Source organism: Corylus avellana, chromosome ca7 (genome assembly GCF_901000735.1).
Source record: "Corylus avellana chromosome ca7, CavTom2PMs-1.0".
In the NCBI taxonomy this organism is placed as follows: Eukaryota; Viridiplantae; Streptophyta; class Magnoliopsida; order Fagales; family Betulaceae; genus Corylus; species Corylus avellana.
This window is the reverse complement of record NC_081547.1, coordinates 23,378,857-23,393,158: the sequence shown is the minus strand read 5'-3', so window position 1 is coordinate 23,393,158 and position 14,302 is coordinate 23,378,857. Positions and strand designations below refer to the sequence as shown.

General features: G+C 37.3%; 2 protein-coding genes across 3 annotated transcripts; both read right to left on the bottom strand.

Annotated features, from left to right (window-relative positions):
* Nucleotides 1-3,628: 3,628 nt before the first annotated feature.
* LOC132187233 (transcription factor TCP9) lies at nucleotides 3,629-5,423 on the bottom strand. Its single transcript, XM_059601474.1, has one exon. It carries the CDS (start codon nucleotides 5,224-5,226, stop codon nucleotides 4,171-4,173), a length of 1,056 nt encoding a protein of 351 aa, XP_059457457.1. The 5' UTR covers nucleotides 5,227-5,423; the 3' UTR covers nucleotides 3,629-4,170.
* A 3,392-nt stretch (nucleotides 5,424-8,815) lies between these two features.
* Nucleotides 8,816-14,152, bottom strand: LOC132187444 (peroxisome biogenesis protein 16). 2 transcript variants are annotated; one of them, XM_059601758.1, is made up of 8 exons: nucleotides 13,804-14,152; nucleotides 11,850-11,907; nucleotides 10,537-10,753; nucleotides 10,142-10,440; nucleotides 9,783-10,051; nucleotides 9,520-9,587; nucleotides 9,340-9,401; nucleotides 8,816-9,225 (listed from the first exon to the last, which is right to left on the bottom strand). In XM_059601758.1, exons 1-8 carry the CDS (start codon nucleotides 13,870-13,872, stop codon nucleotides 9,164-9,166), a joined length of 1,104 nt encoding a protein of 367 aa, XP_059457741.1. In that variant the 5' UTR covers nucleotides 13,873-14,152; the 3' UTR covers nucleotides 8,816-9,163. The 2 variants fall into 2 exon arrangements, with proteins under 2 accessions (XP_059457741.1, XP_059457742.1); XM_059601759.1 differs by having other exon boundaries at nucleotides 11,834-11,907; nucleotides 13,804-13,844.
* Nucleotides 14,153-14,302: the final 150 nt, after the last annotated feature.

Here is a 14,302-nt window from a genome sequence, read left to right as displayed (position 1 = left end):
GGGCCTCAGCTAGGGACAAATAATGGTGGGCCCCACGGGGGCCACCCAGACCCAGGAAAAGGCTGCAAAAGCGGCCACAAACATAAATATCATTGAATTCAGCGGCTCAGATCATCCCAACCGTCCATTTTATCTTTCAGCCCCGCTTTTTGAAGGGGGTTGGCTGGTCCATCACTTAGCCATGGTGATGGCCCACAAATAGATGGGGTTTTCTTATGGTGGTGTGTTGGGCCCCACGTTCAGATGTAGTGAATGGTGATAAGCGTCTCCCCCATACGTGGCCAGCAGAAAAAGGGATATGACTTATGAGCTCCACGCGCCACAATGGGTGTCATCAGCACTCTCCAATGATGGTTATTTGTACGGTTTCACAGGAAAAAAATGGAGAGGTAAAAATAGATGGTGTATTAGAAAAAACTCTAAATATTAATTTGGACATCTCTTATATATTTGGAGGAAAGATTTTGAGATGGGATTATTTAAAGTAGCGCTGACAATTTTTTAAATAATTTATGAATTTAACATAAAATTAGTGGGTTATGATTGAGGAATATGACCCGATTAATTAAATTAGTCAGAATATGGTTTATTTATATAGTCTTGTACCTATGTCTCGGTAAGACTCGAACCTGATATACGACATAAGGGCTAGCTATTTTTGATATGGCCTGCGACCCTAACATGAATCCAATACAAAATTAACGAGTTAAAGGTTGAAGGTTTGATCAATTTAATCAAGGGAAAATGTATAACAAATCCCTGAGTCAACCCTTCAAAATTTTAATATCCTTAAGTTTTTTTTTTTCCCGAAAATTTAGTCCCTAAATCAATTAAAATGACAATAAAATCTTTACCGTTAAAATTTTTTAACAGACGTTAAAGAAATTTAAAACGCACCGTTTTACTCTATTAAAATATTATTTTTTTATTAATTTAATTTAAAAAATTAAATCTAAAAAAATTAAGGGTGGCCAGGGGTGGCTTGCGGCCACTCCCAGGGGGTTTGGGGTGGCCCGCAGGCCACCCCATGGATGTTGGGTGGCCCATGAGCCACCCAAACCCCTAGAGGCGTGACCACTAGAGTTTGGGGGGTGGCTTGAGGGCCACCTCAAACCCCCTGGGGCCGCAAGCCACCCCATAGGGGTTGGGTGGTAGCCAGGGTGGCGCTGCCACCCCTAACCACCCTTAATTTAATTTTTTTTTAGATTTAATTTTTTAAATTAAATTAATACAAATTAATATTTTATTAGAGTAAAACGGTGCATTTTGAATTTCTTTAACGTTTGTTAAAAAATTTAAACAGCAATGATTTTATTATCATTTCAATTGACTTAGAGACTAAATTTTCGAAGAAAAAAAACTTAAGGATATTAAAATTTTGAAGGGTTGACTCAGAGATTTATTATACATTTTTCCTTTAATTAAATATGTCAAATTATGACTGATGTATATAGTCTTATACATGCATAATGCATAAAAAAATAATAATAATAATAAAGAAAGTTTATTTTGCTAAGGAGATGCACTCTCAAAAGTTCTCTAAATACCTAGATGTTGTCATATGGAAAAAGTTCCCTTTCATCTAAAATCCTATAATTTATCACCTAACCTTGCTTAGAAAAATTCTTTAATCTAAACTTTTCAAACAATTAAGAAAAGATTGTTTTACCCATAATTTTATTTTCTGGATAGCTCTCCTCCCTTCTCTTTCCTAATTAAAGTCCTTAAAACTTTACCAATTGCTAGACTTTCCAAAATTGAAATTTCTGAATATCCCTTGGTTTTCAGTGTCTTTTAGGGTTAATTACCTTATTAGTACTTGGTTTTTAACGACTTTATTTTCTCACTTAGGTTTAAATTTATATTAGATATAGTACATTTGTTATCGATAAAGGCGGGGTTAATACCTTAGTCAACATTCTGTCAATTAAACTAATGTATCGCCAAGTTAGCCCAATCAACACAAGTATCATATATCCCAATAAAAAATAAATAAATAAATTTTTTGGAGGAAAAAATGTAAAATTAGTCCATATGGTTTACTTGATTTTACAATTAGCTTTCTATGATATCAAAATGAATTAAAGGTCTTTGAGGTATGCCAAAGAAATAATTTATTCCTTATAGTCAAATTATGTTCACTAATTTAACATATTTTGTTAGTATGATACTGACTTAAATATGACAAATGTCACAATTTTATTGGTTTTGACGTTATCAAAATCTGTTAAGTGAGTGAACGAAATTTGGCTTAAGGACTAAGATATTTTTTTTGGCATACCTCAGGGACCTCTAAATTTATTTTGATACCACATATAGTTAATTGCAAATCTGATAAACCATAAGAATTGATTTTGCATTTTTCATTCTTTTTTTTAATGAATAAAAAATTGAAATAATTAAAAAAAAAAACTAAAAAAAAATAATAAAATAAAATAAATTGAGGGTCGGCTTTTGTGCCCAATGAGGGTTGCTAGCCACCCCCATTTTTGGCCAATGAGGGTGGCCGTCCACCCCCAACTTGCAAAATGGGAGGTGGTCGAAACCACCCCCAACAACGTTGGGGTGACTCGGCCACCACCGTTTGGCCTAGAGTGGTTTTGGCCGCCCGGTTTGGGGGTGACCAAACCACCCCCATTCGGCCACCCATAAGGGTAACCCTCAAATTTGTTTTGAGGATTTAAGCCTTTTAGGGGTGGGCAAAACAACCCCATGAGATGGTCCGACAACCATTATATGACCGATTTGGGATGGCCAAAACTACCTTATAGGGTGATTCAGTCACACCTAAAAGGCTTAAACCCTAAAAAAAAAAAAAAAAATTGAGGATTGCCCTTAAAGTGGCTGAACCACCCCTAAGGCCTCCGCACTCTCTTACTTATTCTCTATTTTATGGTGTAATTTTTTTAAAATGTTAATTCTCATTTTTTTTATTATATTCTTGTCGACACTCATATTTTAAAACATTAATTTTTTCTAATAATCATATTCTAGTTAATTTTTTCTAATAATCATACTCTAATAATCAATAAGTTCGACTTATCCTGAGAAACAATCTACATATTCACATATGCTGCCAAATTGTTCACATTTCAAGACAGTGATGAAGAAGAGAAATGATAAATGTTTTGGGTGAAGAGGTGGAACCAAAAAGTTACTGTGGAGAATCATTATTTTATTTATTATTTATTTTTTTAACATATTCGCACCAAAAAAAAAAAATTTATACTAGTAATCAAGAAATAGAAATCAAACTGGCAATTTGTGCTTCATAAACCGTTATTCTCAACCGATTAAACTATCTTTAAAAACTATTATTTTTATTTATTTAATGTACGCTTCATAAAACGTTATCCTTAACCGATTAAACTATCTTTAAAAGCTATTACTTTTATTTATTTAATGTTCTACAGTAAATAACAACGCCAAATTTGTTGTCGATTAAAAACCCATCATATTCGCTAAGTTTAGCTATACTGTTAAAATTGCTGGCCAATGGAATATATGGGGTTAGTGAATTAGTCGATTTTTTTTTTTTTTTTTTAATTTTTTATCACCCACATTAATTAGTAATCAGAGCATATAACATAAGTATGATCCCTTATAAAAGCGTGACAAAATTAATATAAAAAAGTATCCCAAAGCCTAAGAAGTAACAACGCTCCGGATCTAATTTTACTCTTTTCTCTAAAAATTTAAAATTAAATCTAAACCGTTAAAAAAAAACATATACAAAAATGCAAAACCAGAACCCATCTTAACCCTTGAGATCAGGCGCATTTGATTCCTTCTCTTTCTCTCTTGCAGGCCAATCAGTTGGACCCCCACCATAAAAGACCCCACGTGATCCAGAGGAAAAAAAAAAGAAGAAAAAAAGGAGCTCTATGTTCCACGGACACGTGGCCATCTCCATCGACCCAGCAAACCCAGCGGTAGGGACCGAAGGCCGCATTGGGAAAGGTGGCATTGGGGCCCGCGCCCACCATCACATGACTAAAATACATGAGGTGGCCCCATCGCACGGTCCACGGAGCAGCAACCACCTCTTTTTCTCTTTGCTTTTGCCGAGTCTTTGTTTGACCCCACCGGCACACCTGGTCCCCACGCCTCACGCGCGCACGTGCGACTCCATGAACGCCCCGGAAAACTATCCAGAAAGCGCTTCTGTTTTCACTGCTTCGAAGAGCGAGACATTAACTGGAGCTCCTGTTTGTCGTAAATCTCAAGCGAAAAGTCCCTCAGCATCTGAGTGGTGGTAGCAGCACTAGTGCTAGTTGTAATAGTAGCAGCGGCGCTTGAGGAGGAAGCCGCGGAGCAGCTGGGTTGGATTTGAACAGGTGTCGCTATGTTCGCCATGGACGACACGAACGACGATATGGGTCTCGCTGAAATGTTTATCAGAGGCGTGGTGGAAGCTGGGAATGTGAATATGTGAGGTGGGGTCGAAGGTCCGGCAATGGAGGCCATCGTCGGCGGGACCATGATGAACGTGCCGGGAACGACGGCGTTCGAGGATATAGCCCACACGGGTACCAGCCCTTGAGGTACTACTGCCTGTGCTGCTTGTTGTTGCGTCGTGGTGGTGGCGGTGGTTATTGGGGCGAGCCCCGCGGAGACCGAAACGCCGTCGTTTATGTCTATGTACTCGCTGTTGGCTGGTCGTTTGCGTTTCTTCTTAACGGGTGTGTCGCTGTCGGGAGCGGAGGTGGTGGGGATTTTGAGGGTCCCATTGACGGACATGGCGATGGCGGGGACGGTTCCGGTGCCGGTGGCGGCGATGATGGCTGGCTCGGCGTGTTCGAGGAGCCACCGGATGGTCTCCCCGTCGGACTTGTGGCCCAGTTCCCGGGTCAGCTGGAAGATCCGGGCCGCGCAGGTGGCGGGCATTCGGATCCTCCGCCCGCGACCCTCCACTTTCGTGTGACGGTCCTTCGTCGACGTTCTCTTCGGCAGCGCAACCGCCTTTCTGTCCATCCGCATCGGAATCCCCGCCGGCACGTGCACCGCCACCATCGCACGTGACATTTCCTCCGTGTCCGGCTCTTCTTTCGGCGCAAAATTCGCCGCCGCCTCCACCGGTGGGGACGGTATGGATTCGGTGGTTATGGCGGGTCCCTCTTTGCTGTGGCGGCTACTCAGTTCCGCTTCTTGCCCACCCTTGATTCTGAGATCAAGACTTCTTCTGGCCTCATCTTCTTCGAGCTCTCGTTTCTGAATCGCAGCCATCTTTGCTCTTCCGAGAGAAGTACTAACTACCCAGTAAAGAACAAACACAACCCAGAAAGAATTACACGCAAATTTCCACGAAAATCGAATGTTTCCTCACAAATCGATGGAATTGTGGCTCGGTATCTGTTTCTCTGCTTCGCTCACGCGTTAGCTAGTGGCGAGGAAGGGAAAAGGAGAGAGAGAGACAGAGAGAGCTGAAGCTATTCTCTAACAAGTTGTTAGGGAGAACCGAACCCACTATATATAGATGGATAATATTTGGCCTAGTGTGTCGATGGGGCTAATCTACGGTTATCCGCTCATCGTACAATTGGCTGGGCCCACTCTGCGGGGCAACGTGGAGGCTCCCTCTTCGCACGATCCATCTGTTGGGTTTGGGTCAACGGTGGTGAGGAGTCCAATAAGCCAGTTAAATAAATTCTGCTTTCTTTGCATGGTGTCATCATGAGATGGGTTTGCGAATCGCGAAAGATAAATACACAACTTTTGCTCTAAAATAATTGAGGAGAAAGCAATTATTTTATTTTAAATAACCCAACAATATATTTATTATAGGAGAAAGTCTATATACCCCCTTCAAATTACCACTCAATTGACAATGTTTCCCCTAAACTTTTAATTGTGACAATTTTCTCCCTAAACTACTAAAAATTGTCAATATTCCCCCCAATGACGAAACTACCCTTAGTAAAATAAAAACAAAAAATACTAAACTTCTAGAAAACCTAAAACTAAAATAAATAAATAAATCCAAAGGGTGGCAAATTTAAAATTTAAAAAAAAATCCATTGTATAAGAAAAAAATTAAAAAATTTCTTTTTTTTTTTGTTATGATTTTTTTATTATTTTTTATAACTTTTTAGAATAAAAATTTCTGTTTTAAAAAAAATTAACAATTTTCGTTTAAGAAAATAAAAATTTCCGTTTCTTTTAATTAAAAATTTCTGTTTTAAGAAAAAATCGTTTTAAAAAAATTGTTTTGTAAAAAAAATTCATTTTAAAAAAAATAAATAAAAAATTTTCGTTTAAAAAATAATAATAATAATAATAATAATTTTTTTAAAAAAAAATATTTCTTTTAAATTAAAATTTTCGTTTTTTTTTTTAAAAAAATTAAAATTTATTTATTTTATTTATTTTTTGAATTTATAGGGGTATTTTTGTCTTATTGTGAAATACATAGGGGCATTTTTATCTTTTTGCTAGCCTTAAGGGGGACATTGACAATGTTTTGATAGTTTGGAAGGGATATTGTCACAGTTAAAAATTTAGGAGATACATTGTCAATTGGGTGGTAGTTTAAAGAAGGTATATAGACTTAACCCTTTATTATATGATAATGAATAGACTATTTCATCTATAAAATTTAATTATATGTTCATTTTTATTTCAAATAATATTTGAGATTTTCCCAACTTTTGTGAAACTGATTTTCTTATTTTAAGCATAAAAGGGTTATGCTTTTTTGCTAATGCTGCAATTTCCAATCTTCCTTTGTTAGATTCCCATCATTGTCCAATTGTCTTTGCATTTGGGTGGGAGATCTATAAGAATCTTCCAAAATCCTTTCAAGTTTGAGGTTTCTTGGACCATAGATTCTACAAGTCATTAAGTAATTGCATAAGCTTGGAATTTGAACCATTTTGATTACATACAAACTCGAATCAGACAAATCATCTCACGTCTTTAAGGGGTAGTTCAATTAATTATGGACTACGCTTAATGAAACAGAAGTCACTAGCTCAAATTTCCCATCACTTTCCCCTTGTCTTGACATGTCAAAGAAAAAAAAAAAAACAAATCATCCCACTTTTAGAATGAATTAACTCTTTATTACAAATGAAATCTTTCTATTTCTAAGCAAACTTATGACTTATTTTATTACATTTTTTGGTGTTACATATATAAAATTAAAATCCGTTAAATCTACTATTTACTATTAAAATTAAAATTAAAATTAAAATTAATTCTCTCCCTATTACTAAAGTGGGCCATTACATTTATGTCGTACCTTGATGTGGCTCCAAACCCTTTCCCTCATGCTTGTTCTCACTTTATGCGACGCACAGAAGAATCCAATCAGTGCATAAATCAGATTTATTAAGTTGACTTTATTGTATTGTACAAACATATATGGATTCTTTTGGAAAATAAATGTATTGTAAATTTCCTCTTAAGGAAAAATTGTTTCAAAAGTATTTGAATTTTTAATTTTCATAATTAAAAATCTGTCTTGTAATAATAATAATAAGAAAAAATAGTTATCATTTTCGTACTTAGGTTTTCACCTTTTATTTATTTATTTTTTATTTTTTTCGGTAGGTTTTAATTTGTATCACAGATGCCAGATGATACATGCATTATGGGTAAATATCAATTTAATATATCTGTCACTATTTTATCAACCAAATTAACAGACTGTCATGGGGTGGTTTCGACCACTCTCCGCGGCTCGTCTAGGAGTGGTCGATCACCCCCAATGACCAAAAAAGGATGTGGCTGAAACCCTAAACCCTAAAAGAAAAAAAAATAATAAATAAAGTACAGGTCCACAGCAAAAACATGTTTCAGTTGTCTTTTATTTATTTATTTTTGTTGGAGTTTTTTTTTTTTTTTTTTAATATATTACGGCTCAATGCTAACTTACAACGTACGGATGCTAACATGCGCCGGTGGAAGAGACATTGAGACCCACCACAACAAATACCCCATCTTGGGGACTGCGCTTGGTTGCGTACGGCAACAGTAACTGGGGGAGGGGCCGAAGCCCATCTGTCGATCTGACGGTTGAAGATTGAAGGCTTCTCCGGTGGGCCCCCATCTTGGGCCAGATTCTCCGGCGGTGGGCCCATGGATGCACTTGTGGTGTGGACCAGGCGAAGTGGTAGGATGGAACCCACCATTAGGCCACGATGGGTGTGGGGCCAAGACCCACTTGCGGAAAGTGGTCCATGTTTTAGTTTCTGTGGATGGGGACTCCATATATACTGTCTGCTTCGGACCCCACCACATGTTTTTACATTTTCCACAATGCAACGCAAGCTTTTGTCTACCACCTCTCAATAATAGTCATTTGACACGTGGATTTAACTTTTTAAACTCTGGTGGAGCTATTCCACCAGATTTTATATTGCAAATTAACCATTTTATCTTATTGTAGGATTAAAAGTTCCTATACACTACTGGACAGAAAATATCAAACTTGCCCGTGGGCCAAGAAACAGCCCCGGCCCAAAGGATTACAAGCACAAACAGATTGGAAAAAAATAAAAACCCTTCAATAGAGTTTTTTTTTTTTTTTTTTTTCAGATTCTTATTTTGATTAAAATTGGAAAACCAATTGCCATTATTGAGAGGAAAAAACAAAATTGACAATGTCAGGTTTAATTGGACCATCAAAGCACATTAAAAAAAAAAAAAAAAAAAAGGAACTGAGTGACCTTCTCATCCACGCATTTACATGGTTTTTCAGCCTTATTATATGTTTCAGTCCAAACTGACGTGGACCAAACAGACTTTACAAGAAAAAGAGCCTACCTTTTTTATTTTTTTTTATTTTAAACAATACCAACTACCAAGGGATGGAGAAGGAAAAAGAATGACACTATGAAATTGAATAAGAGAGAATGATTCTTAAGCAAGACCCATGACAATTGTTGACTAAAAGAGAACCTCATGATACTTAACAACTAAGAAACTGTCAGGATCAATGCAAATTTACAGACTCATATGGGACAAAATGGTGCACCAAAGCAAGAGTGTGAGACAACCAAAAGCTCACCCTGCTGCTGTCATATTAATACAGATTGGAGAATTACTTCTTCCAAAAATTATTCCTTTTTTTTTTCTTCTCTCTCTCTCTCTCTCTCCTCTCTCTTTTGGGTTGGATACATCCTAAAAATGTAGAACTGTAAAACTTTTTGCAGCTTCCATCTTATGATCCTGACATGTAAGTATACCGTGTCTGAGCTCCAATCATAAGCTCAACTATTTTCTCTGCACGTGAAGAGATGCATAAAGAAAAAGAGCAAAATGTAAGCATATTATTTAATCTAGAAAGCTTCACAAAGTAGCAAAACATCTGGAGTTGAAAAACAAAATCAAACACACCAGTAAGAAATCCAACAATAGGTACAGCTTCCAATACGTTCTTGGTGCTTTCAAGTCTTTGCCTGAAATATCGCAACCATAGATATATGATGTTTCTTATTATTTCTCCTCCTATGAAAAATTATTAAACATAATATAAACTACATAGACCAAGAATGAAATACTGAAATAGATCAGTACCTGGTATACTTGCTAAAGAAAGGATCCCTCATAAGGTAAAGTGCCCATAACAGCTTCCTTCTTTTCATCTATTATCAACTCCATAATATCAGAAACACTACAACATGAACCTATTCATGAACAAACTAAATAATGCCACTAAAAGTTGCTTCCAAAGATTCTATATTACTAGACTCAATTAATGCAGAAGCCTGATGAGCAGGATGCATCAAAAATTTCAACTGTACATGGTAAGATTCAGAGAGATTCAGAGAGGTCCAAACCTCATCCTTTTCGGGGATGGAAAGACGAAACCGTTGCTCTTTATCTTGACCTCCTGACTTTGTTACATTTGAAAGAATGCCCATACCAACGAAGTCCACGGCCAGAGAGAGAAACCAAGGAATCCATGACCGACTCCCATACTTTCGGATAAATAAAACATATATAAGCGGTCTGGTGATAAATAGCACTTCCCCAGCTAGATATAAAGCCCCATGAAGACCCTTTTCGGACAATATGGTGGAAATGGTTGGCCTCTCTACTGCTGGTTCTGTAATAATAGAATAGTTTATTTTTGTAGAATATTCAATGAATTAACATATGATCCTAACCAATGACTTAATTTTATATGAATAGTTACTTGGAGGCTCCATAATAGCATGCTGGTGTTGAACTCTGCGCAACCATACTGGGTCTGAAACCATCCTAGCATTTTCTCCAAAACTGCTTAATGCAGATAGTGCTCTTCCTTCTAGATTCCATTGGGTCTGTGCATAATTGTTCCCCAAGTAACTAGGCCCATGATGCCCTCCAGAGTTTGCGAAACCATTATGTTGAGAAGTTGAAGCATCTGATTGCTTTTCGTCATTTGGTGTCTCCCCTCCATGAAGAAGCATCTTATATCCACTGTTCCGGAACAAAGCTAACCTAACCAGCACCCTGAGATACATAGAGTAACCAATAATAAGGCAAATAGACAAACTCCAACATACGATAAACACCTAACTGGAAATGATAACAAGAAGCATTGCTTACTTGGTAGCCTCTGTAACAGCAATGAAATTCCATCTCTTATCATCGCCATAGTAATGTTGTGCTACAACTTCAGTTAATGTTTCCAAGTCTTTCAGTGCAGATATGCATAACGAATAAGGAAATGAATAAGGCTCCACAGAGCCTGTTTGCATTGGAGTAGGGGCTGTATCAATAATATGTTCATTGATAGCAGTGATTATGCCCAATATAGTAGTTACTGCAGAATATCACCAAATTGTTGGGAAAAGCACCAATTAGTCATTGCACACAAATTAAAAAAAAAAATAGAATCATAAATATAAATTGAACAGGCAAACCAATCACAGGTCCAATTGGAAAGCAAAACAAAAGAAGTTTAATTTAATACTATGGTTTTGCATTACATGCAGACTGAAGAAACAGACACAGAGATGAAATGTTGGCCAAATTAAATTATCTTTTCCAAAAAGATGTATGTAAACCACAACATGCCAAACTTTTACTTTTGTCTCTATTCCTTCTAAGCAACCAAACTAGTAATAACTTGAGAAACGTCCACATACCCCTCTCTTTCAAACTACGACCCAATTGACAATGTTCTCCCAAACTTTCAATTAAGACAATATTCCTTCAAACTACTAAAAAATTGTCAATATCCCCCTAATGACAAAAATACCGTTAATAAAAAAACCTAAAAAAAAAAAAAAAAACACAAGTGGACTGCCGAGCCACCCCTTGACCAAATGGGGGGCGGCCGAACCACCCCTAAGGCCATGGAGGTGATTCGGCCACCTCCCCTGGTTGTGCAGGGGTGGTTGAACCACAACCCAAATGGCCAAGGGTAGCTTGGCCACCCCCTTCGCCCATATTAGAGGGTGGCCGAACCACCTCCATGATTCTTTGTGGGTGGTTTGGCCACCCCAAATGGCCACACACAAAAAAAAAAAAAAAAAAGAGGGAGTGACCAAACCACCCCTTGGGCATTTGGGGGTGGTTCAGCCACCGCCATGGCCTTAGGAGTGGTTCAGTTACCTCCATTTGGCCAAAAAGGGGTGGCTCCTCGTTTTTTCATTAGTTTTTTTTTTCCCCGAATTTATAGGTATTTTTGTTCTATTGAAAAATTTTAGGATAATTTTTGTCTTTTTGCTGGCCTTAGGGGATAATGACAACTTTTTTTGTAATTTTTTTTTTTTTTTTGGGATATTGTTAATTGGGTGATAATTTGAAGGGGAAACGTGGACTTTTTCCCTAATAGCTTCAAAGGGAGGGAAAAAAAAATCCCTATCAATTTCCACTGTAACAAGAAGCCAAAGGTTACCAAAATTTCACAAAACCTGCTTCTGGTCCTATCTCTGAATCAGAAAACCGTTCAGGAAGAAGCCATGTCAATCCCTGCACAACATTTTCAACACCCATATAAGACAACAATACTCCAGAAACTAAATACAGAGCAAGATCTTTAGATATTTATATAGTTTCTACATTCATGAGCAACCATGGATGACGAGAATTCCAAAACACATCAAAAGAATCGATAATTTGGCAGATATAGGTTGATTGGTATATATCTCAGATGGCGCAATAAGTTTACACACAGTTTAAATGGCTTATTAACTAGAGTCTCAAAGGAATCCGCATGACTCTGTTGTTTAATTTTCGTTAAATTATCAATTGTCCCAAAAATTTAAAACTGATAGAAAATGGAGAACTTAATAATTTAACACTTTCTTTTACGTGTGGATTCAAATTCTCCCTCAAACACGTGGAATATCTAACTAAAATGGGAAGTAAACTATGGAATCAGGATTTGAATTCATAACCTTTACTCTTAAAACCATGTTATATCACTACTTATTCCAAAAGTTTAAATTGATAGAAAATAGTAAATTTAATCATTTAATTAATATTCTAACAAATTTTAAGGTAAATGATGAGTTGAAATAAGTGAACAGAAGCAAAAAGTGCAAATAAACACTGAAAACAGAGTCGGCAACAAAACTAACATGTTACATAATTAATCAACTCCAGATCCCCAACAAGCCCACATGCACATAGACTAACCTCTAGAGTCAAAACAAGTTTCTCAGAATATTGATGAATATCATAAAATTCTAACTTGTAAACCCTCCTTATTCAACAGGCCCTCAAGTCATCTTGTTTTCCCTCTTGTTACTATTCTGCTCTCTCTTGCATTTAATCTACTTACAGATATCTGCTATAGCCGATTCTAACAAATTTAAATCACCCTCAACAAGATATTCTGGCTGAACCTCATTCATTTTATCATGTTCCTTCGGCTCTCTATTATTAGTCTCTGTTCCTGAGTCAGCTCTCTGCTTCTCAACACTTCCTTTAATGTGGTCGGCCACCGTAACTTCTTTTTAGGCTATAACAACTGTTTTTTGTTTCTCCCTTTTTTGGTTACCTTTTTTTCCTTATCCTGTGGGCACACCCATCCTCCTTTACAGGGTATGAGTACCCCCTCAAACATACTAAATCAAGTTACTTAGGAATCTTTTGCTGCTTGGTTTTGGGAGCTTAAGGCTGGTAGAATCACTATAACTAAATTCCTCAGATTTCTTATAAATTCATACTGTTGGTACATTCTGAAACCGTTGCTGTAGCACAGGATTAAACACCTATCCATGTGTAGAAGACTCTTTCTCTTCTGACAGTGAACAATGATCTTCCCACTGCCCTAGCTTTCTTGCTCAACCGCTGAGCTGACACAAATTGAGGCTCAAGGTTTAGTAGCGCAATAGCAATGAGGACTGACTTAATTCCCCCTTTGTCCAATATTATATTGGGTGCCTTCGCTTCCAGATCTATGGCTTTAATTCAGATAACTAAGGACCCTTTTTCAGACCTTGTGCTTAGTCTCAGCAGATCAATCACATAAACAAATGCAGTAAATGAAGCTCTACACCTCCTAGTCTCCTAGACTATCGTTTCCACAAATCCATAACTTTACAACTACACAAGAACAGTTTACGGTAAACTACTTTCTTCCACACTAAAAGATAGTTTTTTTTTTTTTTCATTGACCCAGACGACATAGTATCATTTTGATTTCCAAAAATAGTTTAAAAAAAAAAATTACTTCCTTCTCAAAATTTCTCAATTTTCGAGCTACCATGGAAACCACAGAGAAGCATAAGGATAACCCAGATAACCAAACACAACAAACAATCCAATACCAATGAAAATCATAGAACTCGTCCATTAATTGTTATCTAACAAATAAACCAAACAAAAAGAATGAAACTACAAGAAATGAGAGGTGCTCACATTGGCCATAGACTCCAAGGAGTGCACATAGTCCTTGTTCCCCCTGATCCACCTCTTATAAGACTCCATAGCTTCACAGAACTTATCAGAAACAACAAATTCACAGCACCGACGGCAAACTCGAAGCCTGACTCGCTGAGCTACCCTCAACACCAACCTTCCTCGAACTCAATCTCTGCCCATTGACCCAGAAGCCCAAACGCGCCAAGTGTGAAGCCCTTTTTGGTAATTTCCAGGGTAGGGTTAGATTTTCGAGGTGCAGGGATCAAATTCCAGCTTACGAGAGGAGAAGTTGTAGAGTGAGGAGCGAGAAATGAGAGAGAGACAGAGACAGAGACAGAGACAAAGTTGACGGTGGTGATGCGGTGTAGCTTTTGTCAATTTGCTAAGTTTAGATTGCAAAGGTTTCTGACCGTAGGATGCAATTCCGGGTTTAGTGTAACCCAGGCCCACATGCCGTGCAATGCTATTGGTTATATTGGATGATCCTACATTTCCT

Coding starts and splice junctions, on each gene's coding strand:
- LOC132187233 (XM_059601474.1), bottom strand. CDS start 5,226: ATGGCTGCGATTCAGAAACGAGAGCTCGAAGAAGATGAGGCCAGAAGA.
- LOC132187444 (XM_059601758.1), bottom strand. CDS start 13,872: ATGGAGTCTTATAAGAGGTGGATCAGGGGGAACAAGGACTATGTGCAC. Junction 10,754..11,849: donor AGAGATAGGACCAGAAGCAG/GTTTTGTGAAAT, acceptor GATATTCTGCAG/TAACTACTATATTGGGCATA. Junction 10,052..10,141: donor TGCTATTATGGAGCCTCCAA/GTAACTATTCAT, acceptor CTATTATTACAG/AACCAGCAGTAGAGAGGCCA.